Source organism: Aquarana catesbeiana, linkage group LG13, assembly GCF_042186555.1.
Source record: "Aquarana catesbeiana isolate 2022-GZ linkage group LG13, ASM4218655v1, whole genome shotgun sequence".
Taxonomy (NCBI): Eukaryota; Metazoa; Chordata; class Amphibia; order Anura; family Ranidae; genus Aquarana; species Aquarana catesbeiana.
This window is the reverse complement of record NC_133336.1, coordinates 213,426,605-213,447,863: the sequence shown is the minus strand read 5'-3', so window position 1 is coordinate 213,447,863 and position 21,259 is coordinate 213,426,605. Positions and strand designations below refer to the sequence as shown.

General features: G+C 46.5%; 1 protein-coding gene across 1 annotated transcript; it reads left to right on the top strand.

Annotated features, from left to right (window-relative positions):
- Positions 1 to 3,426: 3,426 nt before the first annotated feature.
- LOC141116356 (protein S100-A6-like) lies at positions 3,427 to 20,016 on the top strand. The gene is made up of 4 exons (XM_073608588.1): positions 3,427 to 3,507; positions 3,587 to 3,664; positions 18,862 to 19,005; positions 19,857 to 20,016. The coding sequence occupies exons 1-4, from the start codon at positions 3,505 to 3,507 to the stop codon at positions 19,992 to 19,994; spliced, it is 363 nt and encodes a 120-aa protein (XP_073464689.1). The 5' UTR covers positions 3,427 to 3,504; the 3' UTR covers positions 19,995 to 20,016.
- The last annotated feature ends 1,243 nt before the right edge of the window (positions 20,017 to 21,259 follow it).

Here is a 21,259-nt window from a genome sequence, read left to right as displayed (position 1 = left end):
ACGGGATGGGGGTGGTCTATCATAGTTACATGATTGAGATTTATTCATAATAGGTATTGGAGGAACAGAACCAGCACAGTGATCTGTCACATAACAAAAATAGACAGAACCAGAATCTGTACCACAGACCTCATTCTAGTGACTTTACAAAAGAATACAATTTGCACTTTTTATGAGTTATAACTAGTTTACAGATAAAACCAAAATTTGTTCCAATAATGTTAATGAAAACCTGGCTTCCCAAAGCTCCTGATAGCTAAACAACACTGGTGGAACCGTGTCACATCTTTTTCCCTTTTCTATTCGGTTTTCCATGGACCGCAAAGTGTCAAGACTAGGCCTGGTGGACAGTGGTGGCCAATTATGTTCCCTGTGCCGTCCCGGCCACTCTAGGTGCAAATATAAAGCTTCACCTGCCTCAACACTCCACATTTTGGCTTCATTTTTCTTGGGTTCTAGAAGGTCTTGTCCTGGTATTGAGTGTAGCCCAGGTTCAGACTGTGGATGTAGTGGAGACTGAGGGTACAGAGGTGGTGCTGCAGAGAATGCATAGCATATGGGGATGCCAAGGTGCAAAAGGGACTGCTGTGTAGATTAGTGGAAGTTGCAGGGGGCTACGGAGCTTTAAAGGTCTTACAGTTGTAGAGGAACGCTTCAGTACCTTTTAGGGGAGCTGCAGGCACAAAAGTTCTAGAGGAACATGGACTCCATGCTCAAGCACTGACACAAAGTCCTACTTGATTTCAAATAGAGGATGCAGTCCCATGATTATGGTTGCCACCTCATCCCTTTAAACCCGAACACATATTAATTACACAGGTTCTGTGGCTGATTAAGGTGGTAATTATACTCACTCGGTACCTTATCTGCATTCAATTAGCCTGAGAACCCGTGTAATTGAAAGGTGTTCAGGTTTAAAGGGATGAGGAGACAACTCTACCCATGATGTGTCATATGATGCAGCCACCACACTCCAGGTAAAACCCAGATGTGGCTGCCGGCTAGGGATGAGCTTCGAGTTTGAGCCAAACTCATGTTTGAGTTGAACATCGGCTGTTCGCCAGTTCGCCGAACAGCAAACAATTTGGGGTGTTCGCGGCAAATTCGAAAGCCGCGGAACACCCTTTAAAAGTCTATGGGAGAAATCAAAAGTGGTAATTGTAAAGGCTTATATGCATGGTATTGTTATAAAAAGTGTTTGGGGACCTGGGTCCTGCCCCAGGGGACATGGATCAATGCAAAAAAAAGTTTTAAAAAGGCTGTTTTTTCAGGAGCAGTGATTTTAATAATGCTTAAAGTCAAATAATAAAAGTGTAATATTCCTTTAAATTTCGTACCTGGGGGGTGTCTATACTATGCCTGTAAAGAGGTGCATGTTTCCCGTGTTTAGAACAGTCTGACAGCAAAATGACATTTCAAAGGAAAAAAGTCATTTAAAACTACTCGCGGCTATTAATGAATTGCCGGTCCGACAATACACATAGAAGTACATTGATAGAAATGGCATGGGATTTCCCCACAGAGGTACCCCGAACCGAAATTTAAAAAAAACTGGCGTGGGGGTCCCCCTAAATTCCATACCAGGCCCTTCAAGAAGAAGATGGAGGTAGAAACCGAAGGAAGATAGAAGATAGAAGAAAGAAGATGGAAAGAAGAAACATTTAAATAAAGGAATTGTCAAAAACTGTCTCTTGTAATTTTTAACATTTTTGACAGTTTTTTTGTGAAATGGTAGGGGTACCCCCTTACCATTTCACACGGGGGGGCGGGATCTGGGGGTCCCCTTGTTAATGGGGGCTTCCAGATTCTGATAAGCCCCCTCGCCCGCAGACCCACACAACCACCGGCCAAGGGTTGTGGGGATGAGGCCCTTGTCCTCATCAACATGGGGACAAGGTGCTTGGGGGGACCCCAAGCACCCTCCCAATATTGAGGGCATGCGGCCTGGTACGGTTCAGGAGGGGAGGAGGGGAGCTCTATCGTCCCCCCTCTTTTTCTGCAGCCTGCCAGGTTGCGTGCTCAGATAAGGGTCTTGTATGGATTTTTGGGGGGACCCCATGCCAATTTTTTTTTTAATTTTGGCGTGGGGTTCCCCTTAAAATTCATACCAGACCTGAAGGGTCTGGTATGGAATTTAGGGGGACCCCCACGCGAGTTTTTTTTTTTTTAATTTTGGTTCGGGGTTTCCCTGTGGGGAAATCCCATGCAGTTTTTATCAATGAACTTTTATGTGTATTGTCGGACCGGCAATTTGTTAATAGCCATGAGTAGTTTTAAATGACTTTTTTTCCTTTGAAATGTTATTTTGCTGTCAGACTGTTCTAAACATGGGAAACATGCACCCCTTTACAGGCATACTATAGACACCCCCCAGGTACGAAATTTAAAGGGATATTACACTTTTATTGTTTGACTTTAAGCATTATTAAAATCACTGCTCCCGAAAAAACGGCAGTTTTTAAAAGTTTTTTTTGCATTGATACATGTCCCCTGAGGCAGGACCCGGGTCCCCAAACACTTTTTAGGACAATACCATGCAAATTAGCCTTTAAAATGAGCACTTTTGATTTCAAACATTCGAGTCCCATAGACTTCAATGGGGTTCTAACGTTCGTGCAAAGTTTTGGTCTGTTCGCAAGTTCTGGTGCAAACCGAACCGGGGGGGGTGTTCGGCTCATCCTTACTGCCGGCAAAAGAAAAAAACACCAACACTGGAACACAAGCCAACTGGAAGTCAATCGACCCAAACCAAGCTCTCTTATTCTCCTGCTTGTTCTGTAGACCATGGTGTTTAGATGAGTTGTTCGGGCCAAGCATCAGTTCAGCCCCAAACATCGCCCTTTTGGGTGTTTGCATGTTCCAATGCAATGCAATATTGCACAGTGCATTTTTAACAGCTCTGATTGGCTGAAGCAATTCCCCTGATCAGCGGTCAGGTGCAAGGCTTTGCCCAGTCAGGGCAAGGAGCACTGTGAGAGCTTTGATTGGGCAAAGTTATGACTTTGTCCAATTATGTCTCAGTGCTCATAGTCTCACCCCACACTATAAAAGGTTCCTTCCCGTGGAGATAGAGCTGGGCTCAGTGGTGAGAAGAATGTTTTAGAAAGCTAGTTAGGCCCCTTTCACACTACCGCGACTCCAAAGTCACGCAACTTTGCCACAATTTTAGGGAATGCCTGTGTAACTCGCATCAAAGTCTGACCAAAGTAGTGCACGGACTACTTTGAAATCGGCACGACTTGAAGTCATACTAATATGAATGGTTGTCATTGAAAATCATGGGGAACGACTTGTCATGTGACTTTGCAGTCCCAAGTCACAGGACAAGTCATTGGAGTGTGGATCACATGTATAGAGGTATCAGTACAGAGCTGGGTGTGTCCACACAAGGAATATAATACACATAAAGGGGGTGGGGAGAGGAGGGTCTGACCAGATTTCAGTTCATATAAAAGTCTCCTCACACCTGTACCCAGCATAGTGTGTGCCGTCACATCGATCACCATGGTAAGTTATATTACCTATAGAGAGTTTATATTACCCGTCCTCACCCATCATCATTGTGTTCTCTTCTCCCCATCCTCAGACTGCAATCCTCAAACCCACCAACAAAATGTTCTGTCTTCTGATCTTTCTGAGTCTCTTCTCTGCCTACAGCACCAAGGTGAGTACCTACCTTTCCTCATTATACAGGGTGAGTACCTACCTTTCCTCATTACCAGGGGGAGTACCTACCTTTCCTCATTATACAGGGGGAGTACCTACCTTTCCTCATTATACAGGGGGAGTACCTACCTTTCCTCATTATACAGGGGGAGTATCTACCTCGCCTCATTGTAGTGATATAGTATAGTGGGTAGATAATTCATTAGTAGTTATTATAATGATGATGTAAGTAATCTTTCCGCAGCAACCCAATTCTTCCAGAGAGATGAACTTTATTTAATAGACAAATACAAGTGCAGCACAAAAAGAAAAAGAAAATGAAAAGTCCATATAATAAAACATGTATTCAATTCCTCTTGTCACGGGCAGGCTGATCCCTTTATAAAGGCGCACTTACCGGAAAAGGTGGACCCCTTAATTACAGGGGGTCAAACAGGCCTGGGTAAATAAATGGTGAACAGCTACGCTGGATCTCATCTGCAATGGTCAGTCCTCAGTTGTCCTGGGATGGGTCCATAACTGTCTTTGCAGAGAAATGATCCGCAAAGGCTTGAAGATTCTTCCATCTGAGGTGCCTTTTTTCTTTCTCTCAGAAAAAAATCTCCACATCGATAGCTCTCTCAGGTTTGGCTTCCTAAGTCCCAGGCCAAGAGCTCTTAGGAAGCCAAACCTGAGAAAGCTATCGATCGAAGAATCTTCAAGCCTTCGTGGATCATTTCTCTGCAAAGACAGTTATGGACCCATCCCAGGACAACTGAGGACTGACCATTGCAGATGAGATCCAGCATAGCTGTTCACCATTTATTTACCCAGGCCTGTTTGACCCCCTGTAATTAAGGGGTCCACCTTTTCCGGTAAGCGCGCCTTTATGATTAAGCATATGACATCTGATGCATTATGAAAAGGGATCAGCCTGCCCGTGACAAGAGGAATTGAATACATGTTTTATTATATGGACTTTTCATTTTCTTTTTCTTTTTGTGCTGCACTTGTATTTGTCTATTATGTGATATTCAGGTTGGTGAATCCTTTAGTGTCCAGCTTGCATCCAAAATTACGTTTAGTTTGCCCTTTGTTTATTAGATGAACTTTATTGACTTCCAACACAGAACAAAGTCTTGCAACAGATGACAAAATCCAACAGAGTAAATATGACAACGTTAGTAAATATCCGAGCCTTCAGAGTCCCATGTTTCCTAGACCTGTGCCTTCATAATCACAGACCCCAGTGAATAGACTGAACGCCATGTTATATTCACTATACACTGAATGGATGAGCAATTTGATTGGCCATTTCCATTTAGTCCTTTGATCTGCTTCTGTCTTTCAGAGTGACAGACAATGACCCCTCGCCGTAAACAGCTGTCCTCATAAACTGCCCTCATTTGTATTCTTGTATATTAACATCAACCAGTATTTGTGTAATTAGATTAACAGATACCAATGTGGCCTGCCTAGAATGGACTTGTCCTAGAATGTCTACATATAACACCATATATAAAATACATATATATACATATAACACCATATATAAAATATATATATATATACATATAACACCATATATAAAATACATATATATATACATATAACACCATATATAAAATACATATATATATATATACATATAACACCATATATAAAATACATATATATATATACATATAACACCATATATAAAATACATATATATATACATATAACACCATATATAAAATACATATACATTTTCTAATAATATAGTTTTTCTAATAAAATTGCTAAAGAATGTCAGGAGCCTTGGTGGAGACCCAATAACACTTTTACTCACCCGCTATTGAGAACTCTGTCCATGATTTTTGTGTTTATTCAATTTATATTAATATGTTTTTTTGTTTGGTTTATATTGTTGTGGTAGAAGAAAACTAAGAACAATCCAGTAAAATAAGGAAAGCATAGAGATGGCTTCAATCTTAAGAGCCAGGGATGTCTGAGCAGTTTGGTTGTGAATCAATTCTGATTTGAACCGATCCAAGTGGGGATATATGGAGTGTGTTTTGTATATGTATATATATAGATATATGTATGTATATCTATATATACAGGGCTTTTTTTCAGGGGGAACTTGGTGGAACTCAGTTCCACCACCTCTGGCTCAGACCCTTAGGGGGGGGCTGCTGACCACAATCACTTGTAAACACAGAAGTCCGGTTTCTGTATTTACAAGTGACAGCTCTGCACTCTGTGTGTAACCTCCCTGAACTCTGCACTCTGTATGTAATGCAATCCTGATATTTAATGCCCCTTTAGGAGTAGGACCCTCCTACTGTGAAATTTGACTGACCACACCCACTATTTGATGTGATTTGGAGGGTGTGAGTGGGGTGGAGGGGTTTTGGGGGGTCGTGGTTGAGTTCCAGCACCTATTGTTTGAGAAAAAAAGCCCTGTCTATATAGATATATATATCTATATATATCTCTCTATATATAACATATATACTCGAGTATAAGCCAAATTTTTCAGCACATTTTTTTGTGCTGAAAATTCCCCCCTCGGCTTATACTCGAGTCAAGCACTTTTCTGCAGCAGAGAATGACATTTTCCGAACTGACTTTGGGGCCCCGTATCCCGTATACTTGGTACTAGGAACCCACAATTTGGTGTGCAAACCCAGTGAAACTAGCACTACAACATATCCAAAGCTGGGGTTCCTAGCACCAAGTGGCCCGAGATACGGGGCTCCAAATTTGGTTCGGAAAATGTCATTCTCTGCTGCTGAAAAGTGCTTGATATTTTCCAAACCAAATTTGGTGCCCCGTATCTTGGGATCACTTGGTGCTAGGAACCCCAGCTTTAGATATGTTGTAGTGCTAGTTCCACTGGGTTTGCATTCCAAATTTGGGGTTCCTAACACCAAGTGGCCCCGAAATACGGGGCCCCCAAATTCAGTCAACTGTGTCCATCTGCAGCTATGTCTTTTTGGGACCCTTTGGGTCCAGAGACCCCAAATTTTGTCTGCAGCTAGGGGGGCATCTAGGAACCCTTAACTACCGAGTATGAAGTTCGGGGGACCTATGGCTGCAAATGGGCACAGTGATGCTGCAAATGGGCATTGTTGACCCTCTTTTCCACTTACAGTAGCTGCGCACTTCTCACCCTCGTCTTATACTCGGGTCAATAAGTTCTCCCAGTTTTTTGTGGTAAAATGAGGTGCCTCGGCTTATATTCAGGTATATACAGTATATATATGTGTATGTATTTTATATATGGTGTTATATGTATATATATATGTATTTTATATATGGTGTTATATGTATATATATGTATTTTATATATGGTGTTATATGTATATATATATATGTATTTTATATATGGTGTTATATGTATATATATATATGTATTTTATATATGGTGTTATATATATATATATATATGTATTTTATATATGGTGTTATATATATATATATATGTATGTATTTTATATATGGTGTTATATGTAGACATTCTAGGACAAGTCCATTCTAGGCAGGCCACATTGGTATCTGTTAATCTAATTACACAAATACTGGTTGATGTTAATATACAAGAATACAAATGAGGGCAGTTTATGAGGACAGCTGTTTACGGCGAGGGGTCATTGTCTGTCACTCTGAAAGACAGAAGCAGATCAAAGGCCTAAATGGAAACGGCCAATCAAATTGCTCATCCATTCAGTGTATAGTGAATATAACATGGCGTTCAGTCTATTCACTGGGGGTCTGTGATTATGAAGGCACAGGTCTAGGAAACATGGGACTCTGAAGGCTCCGATATTTACTAACGTTGTCATATTTACTGTTGGATTTTGTCATCTGTTGCAAGACTTTGTTCTGTGTTGGAAGTCAATAAAGTTCATCTCTCTGGAAGAATTGGGTTGCTGCGGAAAGATTACTTACATCATCATTATAATAACTACTAATTAATTATCTCCCCACTATACTATATCACTACAATCTTCAACAAACACAAAACACGAGATAGTCCATAACCCTGCTTCAAAATGGCAGAACAAGTCAAAGGTTCACCGTCACCATACTGGCCCCTCCTGGGGTTTTGGGGTTTCCCCGTTGGCTTCAGGGATTCCAAGGAGGTTTTTTTCACAGCCCACCAACCATGGCTCAGTCCTAAGCTCACCCGGCTCAATCTCTCTCAGCCAGATGCCAACTGAAAACCAGTCCTCTCCTTTCCACCTGGACTACCCCAGAACCTCCAACCCTGCATGGATGAGAACCCCTGAGTACTCAACACTACCCTCAACTTCTTCCCCTAAGGGACCACAACCTGAATAGTTTTACTAAAAGTTTTACCAACATTTTGGAGAGTTTGTGAGGAGAGGGGAGCCAATGAGGAGAGGACGAGGAGGAAGGGCGATACCTCCACCCCAAATCCTTGGCTCATCTCTTATCAGGTGGCTCCCCTGGGTGTGGCACTGTCCTGTCTGGGTATATATTGGGCATCAAATTATAACAGGTACCACAGCGGCTGAATTCTACCCTCTGTCTCCGTAGACTGACGACATTGAAAACATAGTGAGACTCCGCTGATCTCTGTCTGCTTTGTGTGGGGGGTGGTAGCAGTGCCAACATTCATGGCCAGCTTGGCATGGGGCTCTCCCTATGGGATTCCTCTGGTGGGGTCATTCGATGTTCCAGGTTACATTCTCGATAGGCAAGGGTCACTTGCACCAGTGAGCAAAATGGGGGTCAGCTGTCTCAGATAGTTGGAGGGGAGGTGCCGCTAAGAGATGGTGAAAATAGGAACGGTCGCCATTTTGGAAGAAGGCGTCTCCTTCCTCAGATCCATCTTCAATAGGTCATCTCACACCTGTGACCAGGAAGTCTCCAAAGTCTTGAGAAGTCTCCTTATTTTCTGTTCTCTCAGCAGCCCCCTGTCCTTTGTCTGAGACAACTGACACCCATTTGCCCACCTGTGCAGGTCACCCGGACTAGGAGGTGGCCAGGAAAACCCAGCCGGCATGAACATGAGCGATTGGCACGACCGTGTGTCCATGATTATGCCTGTGCAGAGTGGAGGAGGGGCAGGGCGCTGATTGTCATAGAGGAACAAAGACCATCAGACAGATATTTTTGATCCAAGCGATTGATCACCCCTTCGTGTTAACTTGTCTGCCGATTGATAGAATAGAATGAAGGGTTAACCCTATGCGTGCCATCTGTCGGTAGTGGTGAGATCGGCAAATATCGCCCACCTCTGTAGCCAATCCCCGTTCTCCATTTCTGCCCCGGAGGATCTATTTTACCTCCCGGGTGTGTCGGGGTACACATAATTTACATTTATGATGCCATGATTATTACACCTTGTAGACACAGATTTCTTGTATGCAGCCAGCTGAGCAAATAGAAAAATAAAAACAATAAAATATTTAACATAATATTGATAATGATATTAATATTACAACATACCGTATTTATCGGCATATAACACACACTTTTTTCCCCTGAAAATCAGGGGGAAATCGTGGGTGCGTGTTACAGGCCGATCCCCGTCACTTTTTGTTCGGGTCGCGATCGCCGCCGATATACACAGCCATATGTAAATTCAAATATGGCGCCGAGACTGCAGTGACTAGGCGGAGCGGAGATACACATACCCGAGAGTCCTCGGCTTTTCTCGGTGCCGCTCACAGTCCCGCCCAGTCCCGCCATTGGACCTGTGTTATGTCCATCATAGGGCGGGACTGGGCGTGACTTGAGCGGCGCAGAAAAAAGTCGAGGACCCTCGGGTATGTGTATCTCCGCTCCGCCTAGTCACTGCAGTCTCAGCGCCATATTTGAATTTACACATGGCTGTGTATGTCGGCAGGGATCGCGGCGAGCACTGGGGCAAGGCTGCACTGACAAGGCTGCACTGACAAGGCTGCACTGACAAGGCTGCACTGACAAGACTGCACTGACAAGGCTGCACTGACAAGGCTGCACTGAAAAGGCTGCACTGGACACTGATAACGCTGCATTGATGGGCATTTTAATGTAAGTTTTTCTTCCTTAAACGTCACTCCTAAAAGTTTTTTTCCTTAAAATCCCCTCCTAAGCTTGGGGTGCGTGTTATACGCCGATAAATATACGGTAATAATAAATTATTTTATTAACAAGGACAATACAATAATAATAATAAAAAACTACAATATTAATAATAAAAATAATGATAATAACAATAATATTATATAATATCAATATTATTAAAACATAATAAAATAATAAGATAACAATAATATAATGAAAAAAAATATATATTAATAAAAAATATTGATAAATTAAAAAAACAAACAAACCCACAACAACAATTATATAATATTAAAAATAATATTGATAATAATGATAATATTACAACATAATATAATAATAACAACGATAATACAATAATAAAACTATGGATAATAAAAACAACAATTATATAATATCAAAAATATTGATAATAATGATAATATTACATCATAATAAAATAGTACAACGATAATAAAAAATACTAATAAAAATATTGATAATAATGATAATAAAAACAATTATATAATATTAAAAATAATAATTACAACAATACAATAATAGGAAATACTACAAAATTAATTAAAATATTGATAATAACAAAAATGATAATATTAATTATGTAATAATAAAAATATTGACAATGAAATTAATATTACAACATAATAAATATACAGCAATGATAATACAATAATAAAATAAAATACAATGTTACTAATAAAAATATTGATAATGATAAAAACAACAATTTTATCATAGAAAAAATAATAATAACAACGATAATACAATAATAAATATACTAAAAAATTCATTAAAATATTGATAACAATAAAGACACTAATAACAATGATATAATATTAAACATTTTGATAATAATGCTATTAATATTAAAACTTAATACTATAGCAACAAAGATAATACAATAATTAAAGAATACAATATTGCTAATACAAATATTGACATTAATAAAAAAAATAAAAAAAACAATTATATAATATAATACAAAAATATAATAGCAACGATAATACAATAATAATAAAAAAAACTACAAAATAGAAATATTGATAATAATAATATAAATAAAAACAATAATAATGATAATAATAATTATATAATATTAAACATAATATTGATAATAATGCTATTAATATTACAACATAATAAAATAAACAACAACAACACAATAATAATAAATAATATTACAATATTAATAATAATACAAATATTGATAATAAAACAATAATACAATTTTGCACAGATGCAGATTAAAGATGTAACAAAATCCATGTATAGGGATCTCCGCCCTCCACTCATGTTATCCCCTCCCCCTCCCCACCCCCGCGGGGTCCTATAATACACACAATAGAGACATGAGATAATAATTGGGGGTCGGCGTCCCTTCCGCTATGTACAGAACACCGACACATCCACCGGAGAGCTTTGAATATTGAAATCTTTATTTAGTAGGAATGCAGCTCAGGCAGCCAATCAGAGCTCATCGTATGCTAGTCTGATCTCAGTGACCTGTGATTGGCTGAACAAATATTGTTGTTTATTGTCTGTCGAACGAGACAAACCATTCCAGACGATCGGGTGAAGATCTCACAGAAGGATCCGAGTCTGCAGTAAATAGTGAAATTGAAATCTACAGACATCAATGCATAATGCTGACAAGCTAACATGTTTCAGGTGCTGGGGGCAGTGCGATGGGCAATGGGGAGTGTTACAGGAATCCAAATCTCACAGGGAGGCTCAGAGCTGCAGATAGTGGTGTCCCTCCCTCCCCCCTTCAGCTACGCAGCACGCAGTGTAAATCACAAGACTGGCTGGACACAATTAGGAAAATGTTAGCCGCCCCCCCGGCTGCTGCAGAGGAGGCGGAGCAACCGGAGAGACACGCCCACCTAGAGACAGCAGAGAAACAAGGCGGAGCCAAAGTCACTAAAAACAACCAATAAGATATTCATTACATTTTATTTGGCACAGAGAACAGCTGATGGGCGAACCTGATGCCCGACACCCCCCCAGACTTTGTGCCTGACAGCCCCCAGACTTTGTGCCTGACACCCCCCAGACTTTGTTCCAGACACCCCCCAGACTTTGTGCCTGACACCCCCCCAGACTTTGTGCCAGACACCCCCCAGACTTTGTACAAGACCCCCCCCAGACTTTGTGCCAGACACCCCCCAGACTTTGTGCCCGACACCCCCAGACTTTGTACCAGACCCCCCCAGACTTTGTGCCTGACACCCCCCAGACTTTGTGCCAGACACCCCCCAGACTTTGTGCCAGACACCCCCCAGACTTTGTGCCTGACACCTCCCCAGACTTTGTGCCTCACACCCCCCAGACTTTGTGCCAGACACCCCCCCAGACTTTGTGCCTGACACCCCCCAGACTTTGTGCCTCACCTCTCCAGACTTTGTGCCAGACACCCCCCCAGACTTTGTGCCTGACACCCCCCAGACTTTGTACCAGACACCCCCCAGACTTTGTGCCCGACACCCCCCAGACTTTGTACCAGACACCCCCCAGACTTTGTGCCTGACACCCCCCAGACTTTGTGCCTCACCTCTCCAGACTTTGTGCCAGACACCCCCCCAGACTTTGTGCCTGACACCCCCCAGACTTTGTACCAGACACCCCCCAGACTTTGTGCCCGACACCCCCCAGACTTTGTACCAGACACCCCCCAGACTTTGTGCCTGACACCCCCCAGACTTTGTGCCTGACACCCCTCAGATTTTGTGCCTGACATCCCCCATACTTTGTGCCTGACACCCCCCAGACTTTGTGCCTGACACCCCCGAGACTTTGTGTCTGACCCCCCAGACTTTGTGCCCAACACCCCCCAGACTTTGTGCCAGACACTCCCCAGACTTTGTGTCTGACCCCCCAGACTTTGTGCCCAACACCCCCCAGACTTTGTGCCAGACACTCCCCAGACTTTGTGCCTGACACCCCCCCAGACTTTGTGCCAGACACCCCCCAGACTTTGTACCAGACACCCCCCAGACTTTGTGTCCGACCCCCCCAGACTTTGTGCCCGACACCCCCAGACTTTGTACCAGACCCCCCAGACTTTGTGCTTGACACCTTCCCAGACTTTGCGTCTGACACCCCCCAGACTTTGTGCCTGACACCCCCAGACTTTGTGCCTGACACCCCCAGAGTTTGTGCCTGACACCCCCAGACTTTGTACCAGACACCCCCCAGACTTTGTGCCTGACACCCCCAGACTTTGTACCAGACACCCCCCAGACTTTGTGCCAGACACCCCTCCAGACTTTGTGCCTGACACCCCCCAGACTATGTGTCTGACCCCCCAGACTTTGTGCCCGACACCCCCCAGACTTTGTACCAGACACCCCCCAGACTTTGTGCCTGACACCCCCCCAGACTTTGTGCCTGATACCCACCAGACTTTGTACCAGACACCCCCCAGACTTTGTGCCCGACACCCCCCAGACTTTGTACCAGACACCCCCCAGACTTTGTGCCAGACACCCCCCCAGACTTTGTACTAGACACCCCCCCAGACTTTGTACTAGACCCCCCCAGACTCTGTACCAAACACCTCCCCAGACTTTGTGCCTGACCCCCCCAGACTTTCTCCAAGACACCCCCCCAGACTTTGTGCCCGATACCCCCAGACTTTGTACCAGACCCCCCCAGACTTTGTGCTTGACACCCCCCCAGACTTTGTACCAGACACCCCCCAGACTTTGTGCCTGACACCCCCCCAGACTTTGTGCCCGACACCCCCCAGACTTTGTACCAGACACCCCCCCAGACTTTGTACCAGACACCCCCCAGACTTTGTACCAGACACCCCCAGACTTTGTGCCCGACACGCCCCCAGACTTTGTACTAGACACCCCCCAGACTTTGTGCCTGACATCCCCCAGACTTTGTACCAGACACCCCCCCAGACTTTGTGCCTGACACCCCCCAGACTTTGTACTAGACACCCCCCAGACTTTGTGCCAGACACCCCCCAGACTTTGTACCAGACCCCCCCAGACTTTGTGCTTGACAACTTCCCAGACTTTGCGTCTGACACCCCCCAGACTTTGTGCCTGACACCCCCCCAGACTTTTTGCCAGACACCCCCCCAGACTTTTTACCAGACACCCCCCAAGACTTTGTACTAGACACCCCCCCAGACTCTGTAACAGACACCTCCCCAGACTTTGTGCCTGACACCCCCCCCAGACTTTGTACCAGACACCTCCCCAGACTTTGTACTAGACACCCCCCAGACTTTGTGCCTGACACCCCCCCAGACTTTGTACTAGACACCCCCCCAGACTTTGTGCCAGACACCCCCCAGACTTTGTGTCCGACCCCCCAGACTTTGTGCACGACACCCCCAGACTTTGTACCAGACCCCCCCAGACTTTGTGCTTGACACCTTCCCAGACTTTGCGTCTGACACCCCCCAGACTTTGTGCCTGACACCCCCCAGACTTTGTGCCTGACACCCCCAGAGTTTGTGCCCGACACCCCCCAGACTTTGTACCAGACACCCTCCAGACTTTGTGCTTGACACCTTCCCAGACTTTGCGTCTGACAACCCCCAGACTTTGTACCAGACACCCCCCAGACTTTGTGCCAGACACCCCTCCAGACTTTGTGCCTGACACCCCCCCAGACTTTGTACCAGACCCCCCCCAGACTTTGTGCCCGACACCCCCCAGACTTTGTACCAGACACCCCCCAGACTTTGTGCCTGACACCCCCCCAGACTTTGTGCCTGACACCCACCAGACTTTGTACCAGACACCCCCCAGACTTTGTGCCCGACACCCCCCAGACTTTGTACCAGACACCCCCCAGACTTTGTGCCAGACACCCCCCCAGACTTTGTACTAGACACCCCCCCAGACTTTGTACTAGACCCCCCCAGACTCTGTACCAAACACCTCCCCAGACTTTGTGCCTGACCCCCCAGACTTTCTCCAAGACACCCCCCCAGACTTTGTGCCCGATACCCCCAGACTTTGTACCAGACCCCCCCAGACTTTGTGCTTGACACCTTCCCAGACTTTGCGTCTGACACCCCCCAGACTTTGTGCCTGACACCCCCCCAGACTTTGTGCCCGACACCCCCCAGACTTTGTACCAGACACCCCCCAGACTTTGTGCCTGACACCCCCCAGACTTTGTACCAGACACCCCCCCAGACTTTGTACCAGACACCCCCCAGACTTTGTACCAGACACCCCCAGACTTTGTGCCCGACACGCCCCCAGACTTTGTACTAGACACCCCCCAGACTTTGTGCTTGACATCCCCCAGACTTTGTACCAGACACCCCCCAGACTTTGTGCCTGACACCCCCCAGACTTTGTACCAGACACCCCCAGACTTTGTGCCCGACACCCCCCCAGACTTTGTACCAGACACCCCCCAGACTTTGTACCAGACACCCCCAGACTTTGTGCCCGACACGCCCCCAGACTTTGTACTAGACACCCCCCAGACTTTGTGCCTGACACCCCCCAGACTTTGTACTAGACACCCCCCAGACTTTGTGCCAGACACCCCCCAGACTTTGTACCAGACCCCCCCAGACTTTGTGCTTGACAACTTACCAGACTTTGCGTCTGACACCCCCCAGACTTTGTGCCTGACACCCCCCAGACTTTTTGCCAGACACCCCCCCAGACTTTTTACCAGACACCCCCCAAGACTTTGTACTAGACACCCCCCCAGACTCTGTACCAGACACCTCCCCAGACTTTGTGCCTGACACCCCCCCAGACTTTGTACTAGACACCCCCCAGACTTTGTGCCTGACACCCCCCCAGACTTTGTACTAGACACCCCCCCAGACTTTGTGCCAGACACCCCCCAGACTTTGTGTCCGACCCCCCAGACTTTGTGCACGACACCCCCAGACTTTGTACCAGACCCCCCCAGACTTTGTGCCAGACACCCCCCAGACTTTGTACCAGACACCCCCCAGACTTTGTGCCAGACACCCTCCAGACTTTGTGCTTGACACCTTCCCAGACTTTGCATCTGACAACCCCCAGACTTTGTACCAGACAACCCCCAGACTTTTTGCCTGACACCCCCCAGACTTTGTACCAGACACCCCCCCAGACTTTGTACCAGACACCCCCCAGACTTTGTACCAGACACCCCAGACTTTGTGCCCGACATGCCCCCAGACTTTGTACTAGACACCCCCCAGACTTTGTGCCTGACATCCCCCAGACTTTGTACCAGACACCCCCCAGACTTTGTGCCTGACATGCCCCCAGACTTTGTACTAGACACCCCCCAGACTTTGTGCCTGACACCCCCCAGACTTTGTACTAGACACCCCCCAGACTTTGTGCCAGACACCCCCAGACTTTGTACCAGACCCCCCCAGACTTTGTGCTTGACAACTTCCCAGACTTTGCGTCTGACACCCCCCAGACTTTGTGCCTGACACCCCCCCAGACTTTTTGCCAGACACCCCCCCAGACTTTTTACCAGACACCCCCCAAGACTTTGTACTAGACACCCCCCCAGACTCTGTACCAGACACCTCCCCAGACTTTGTGCCTGACACCCCCCAGACTTTGTACTAGACACCCCCCAGACTTTGTGCCTGACACCCCCCAGACTTTGTACTAGACACCCCCCAGACTTTGTGCCTGACACCCCCCCAGACTTTGTGCCAGACACCCCCCAGACTTTGTGTCCGACCCCCCAGACTTTGTGCACGACACCCCCAGACTTTGTACCAGACCCCCCCAGACTTTGTGCTTGACACCTTCCCAGACTTTGCATCTGACACCCCCCAGACTTTGTACCAGACACCCCCCAGACTTTGTGCCAGACACCCTCCAGACTTTGTGCTTGACACCTTCCCAGACTTTGCGTCTGACAACCCCCAGACTTTGTACCAGACAACCCCCAGACTTTGTGCCTGACACCCCCAGACTTTGTACCAGACACCACCCCAGACTTTGTGCCTGACACCCCCCAGACTTTGTACCAGACACCCCCAGACTTTGTGCCTGACACCCCCCCAGACTTTGTGCCCGACACGCCCCCAGACTTTGTACTAGACACCCCCCAGACTTTGTGCCTGACATCCCCCAGACTTTGTACCAGACACCCCCCAGACTTTGTGCCTGACACCCCCCAGACTTTGTACTAGACACCCCCCCAGACTTTGTGCCAGACACCCCCCAGACTTTGTGCCTGACCCCCCCAATCTTTGTGCCAGACACCCCCCAAACTTTGCGTCTGACACCCCCCAGACTTTGCGCCCGACACCCCCCAGACTTTGTGCCTGACACCCCCCCAGACTTTGTGCTAGACACCCCCCCAGACTTTGTACTAGACACCCCCCAGACTTTGTGCCTGACACCCCCCAGACTTTGTACTAGACACCCCCCAGACTTTGTGCCTGACACCCCCCAGACTTTGTACTAGACACCCCCCAGACTTTGTGCCTGACACCCCCCAGACTTTGTACTAGACACCCCCCAGACTTTGTGCCTGACACCCCCCAGACTTTGTACTAGACACCCCCCAGACTTTGTGCCAGACACCCCCCAGACTTTGTACCAGACCCCCCCCAGACTTTGTGCTTGACAACTTCCCAGACTTTGCGTCTGACACCCCCCAGACTTTGTGCCTGACACCCCCCCAGACTTTGTGCCAGACACCCCCCCAGACTTTTTACCAGACACCCCCCAAGACTTTGTGCTTGACAACTTCCCAGACTTTGCGTCTGACACCCCCCAGACTTTGTGCCTGACACCCCCCAGACTTTGTGCCTGACACCCCCCAGACTTTTTGCTTGACACCTTCCCAGACTTTGTGTCTGACCCCCCAGACTTTGTGTCTGACACCCCCAGACTTTGTACCAGACACTCCCCAGACTTTGTGCCTGACACCCCCCCAGACTTTGTGCCTGACACCCCCCAGATTTTGTGCTTGACACCTTCCCAGACTTTGCATCTGACACCCCCCAGACTTTGTGTCTGACCCCCCCAGACTTTGTGTCTGACACCCCCCAGACTTTGTACCAGACACCCCCCAGACTTTGTGCCTGACACCCCCCCAGACTTTGTACCAGACACCCCCCAGACTTTGTGCCTGACACCCCCCAGACTTTGTGCCAGACAGCTCCCAGACTTTGTACCAGACACTACCCCAGACTTTGTGCCAGAAACCCCCCCAGACTTTGTGCCCAACACCCCCCAGACTTTGTGCCAGACGCCCCCCAGACTTTGTGCCAGATACCCCCCAAAACTTTGTGCCAGACACCACCCCAGACTTTGTGCCTGACACCCCCCAGACTTTGTGCCTGACACCTCCCAGACTTTGTACCAGACACCCCCAGACTTTGTGCTTGACACTCCCCCAGACTTTGTACCAGACACCCCCCAGACTTTGTACCAGACACCCCCCCAGACTTTGTGCCTGACCCCCCCAATCTTTGTGCCAGACACCCCCCAAACTTTGCGTCTGACACCCCCCAGACTTTGCGCCCGACACCCCCCAGACTTTGTGCCTGACACCCCCCCAGACTTTGTGCTAGACACCCCCCCAGACTTTGTGCCACACACCCCCCCAGACTGTGTGCCAGACACCTCCCCAGACTTTGTGCCAGGGCCCAGCAGAGCAGAGGAAGCTCCATTGCTTTTGTGTTTTATGATACTCGGAGGGCTAAAATGACAATTGATGAAGAGGAGTCCGGCTGGTAGTGAGATCGGGGAGTGATATGAACTCTAATGGGGGAGGGGCTCTGCTGTGCTGATCTGTAACATTATTATTTACAATTATTATGATGATAATAATAATTATTAGTAAATAATGATAATAGTTGGGAGTAACCCCACCCTCTCCCAGTAATCCCACCCTCTCCCAGTAATCACGCCCTCTCCCAGTAATCCCGCCTTCTCCCAGTAACCCCACCCTCTCCCAGTAATCCCACCCTCTCCCAATAACCTTCACCCTCTCCAAGTAACCCTGCCCTTTCCCAGTAACCCTGCCCTCTCCCAGTAACCCCACCCTCTCCAAGTAATCCCACCCTCTCCAAGTAATCCTGCCCTCTCCCAGTAACCCCGCCCTCTGTCTCTCTCTCCCCGGCCTCACTGTGGGAGGGGGAGGTGATCTCGGTGGATCTCGTTGGGATCTCTCATTTTCTTCTCTCTCCAGGATAGTAATCTGACGGTGGAGGAAATTCTGGTCCAGTTGGTGGAGACATTTGACAGTTATGTCTCTAAGAGTAGTGAAGAGAAGAACACGCTGAGCACCGACAAGCTGTATGACCTCATCACAGCAAAATTCCCCGCACTCTGTGTAAGTGACACCTATTGGTGGGGACACCCCACAGGGCAGCCAATCCCATCCTTACATTTGTCTCATGTGATTACCGACTCAAATATGGAGAATAGACATTAACTGAAAGCTGTGGGAGTGTCACTGAACAAAAAACCTCCCCATTGTGGGAGGGGCAGAGACACAAACTACTGGGGGAAATCTTCCCATTGTGGGAGGGGCAGAGACACAAACTACTGCAGGAAATCTCCCCATTGTGGGAGGGGCAGAGACACAAACTACTGCAGGAAATCTCCCCATTGTGGGAGGGGCAGAGACACAAACTACTGCAGGAAATCTCCCCATTGTGGGAGGAGCAGAGATACAAACTACTGGGGGGAATCTCCCCATTGTGGGAGGGGCAGAGACACAAACTACTGGGGGGAATCTCCCCATTGTGGGAGGGGCAGAGACACAAACTTCTGCAGGAAACCTCCCCATTGTGGGAGGGGCAGAGACACAAACTACTGCAGGGATTCTCCCCATTGTGGGAGGGGCAGAGACACAAACTACTGCAGGAAATCTCACCATTGTGGGAGGGGCAGAGACACAAACTACTGCAGGGAATCTCCCCATTGTGGGAGGGGCAGAGACACAAACTACTGCAGGAAACCTCCCCATTGTGGGAGGGGCAGAGACACAAACTACTGCAGGAAATCTCCCCATTGTGGGAGGGGCAGAGACACAAACTACTGCAGGAAATCCCCCCATTGTGGGAGGGGCAGAGACACAAACTACTGCAGGAAATCTCCCCATTGTGGGAGGAGCAGAGACACCAACTACTGCAGGAAATCTCATTTAAAATGAAAATGTGTCCTAATTCTGCTTTACAGGGAAATGGGAATGATTATTTCCTGAAGGGATTCATCAGGAAGATGGATGTTAACAAGGATAAGAAGGTGACCTTCAAGGAATTCATGCGTTTCTTGGCTTACTTGGCCATTGCCATAAGGGAGATATTAAAGAACTAGTGTCCTGGGTGGAGGAGGAGGGGCAATATTTACTGAATTCAGCAATTGTGAAATCTTTTAATAAATGTAACATTTTTTGGATATGACGTTCGTCTCATCTGCAGTATTTGTGCTAAAAATATTGTTTAGATCATTACGTCTGGTCAGCTTCCTACGAATGATTTTATTGGTCAATTTCTCTGACTTCATATAAAAGAGTGGAAATAGCCATCAACTCACAGAAACCAATCAGAAACAAGAACCATAAATGGATCGAAAGAAATTATGATTTAGTATTGTTCCATAATCTGGGAACCAGAAATCAGGCTGACAGTGGGAGGGCTCTGCTCTATGAGCCAATCTTATTACAGCACTTTACATGGCTTCCTAATCCTAACATGTTTCAGGTACTGGGAGCTTTAATGGCTGCAGCAAGAGTTGTACCCTCTGTTTGTCACATAAGTTCTTGGCTGTATTATATAAACCCTAAAACAATTCAATGCAGCAACATCGCCCTCTGCTGTTCTACTTTATATAGCACCTTACAATGGTACAAAGTTGTAAAAGTTCTCCGTGCTGTTCTGTTTATATATTACCTTACAAAAGCTACAACCGTGCTATCTGCTGTTCAAATATATATATAAACATACACACACAAATATGTATATGTATGTATATAGCTCTGACATATAGCGCCGTGCTGTACAGAGATCACTGATCCAATCACATTATTCTCTGTACCAGAGGAGCTTACACTCTAATATCCCCTCCCCCCACAGTCACACACTATTATTATTATACAGTCATATAGCTCTGACATATACCGCAGTTGACTCCTATATATAATGAGAGGTATATTCTGTATATTTGCCCACACAGGGTTTCTGCCTTCTACATACTGAACACTAGATGGCCCCAGAGTCTCTCTCTGAGTCGGCCCATTATCCTTCCATTCATTGATCTATAGGGTGAAGTTTTGTCTGATTTTTTTCTATAATAATTATAATAAATTTGTACAATTAAAACAATCGCTCCGTCCGCAGAATCTGACGCCAGTTTGGTGCCAACATTACGGATGAAGTTAAATTCCCATGCTAAGCTCACTTGTCTCATAATGAGTAAAACGCGTCGGTAAAGTGAACCAGAAGTTGCCGGTTCCCTGGCTGTCAACCAATCCAATGCTGACACAGAATACGGATATTGATGGCATCTAGTAAACCAGAGAAGGGCGACCATGAAAGCCGAGGATCTGTAATATTCTAACAGACCGATTTCTGTCATCATCT

Excerpts from the sequence above, each read along its gene's own strand:
- LOC141116356 (XM_073608588.1), top strand. Across the intron at positions 3,665-18,861 it reads TCTCTGCCTACAGCACCAAG|GATAGTAATCTGACGGTGGA; the intron begins GTGAGTACCTAC and ends TTCTCTCTCCAG. Across the intron at positions 19,006-19,856 it reads CAAAATTCCCCGCACTCTGT|GGAAATGGGAATGATTATTT; the intron begins GTAAGTGACACC and ends TCTGCTTTACAG.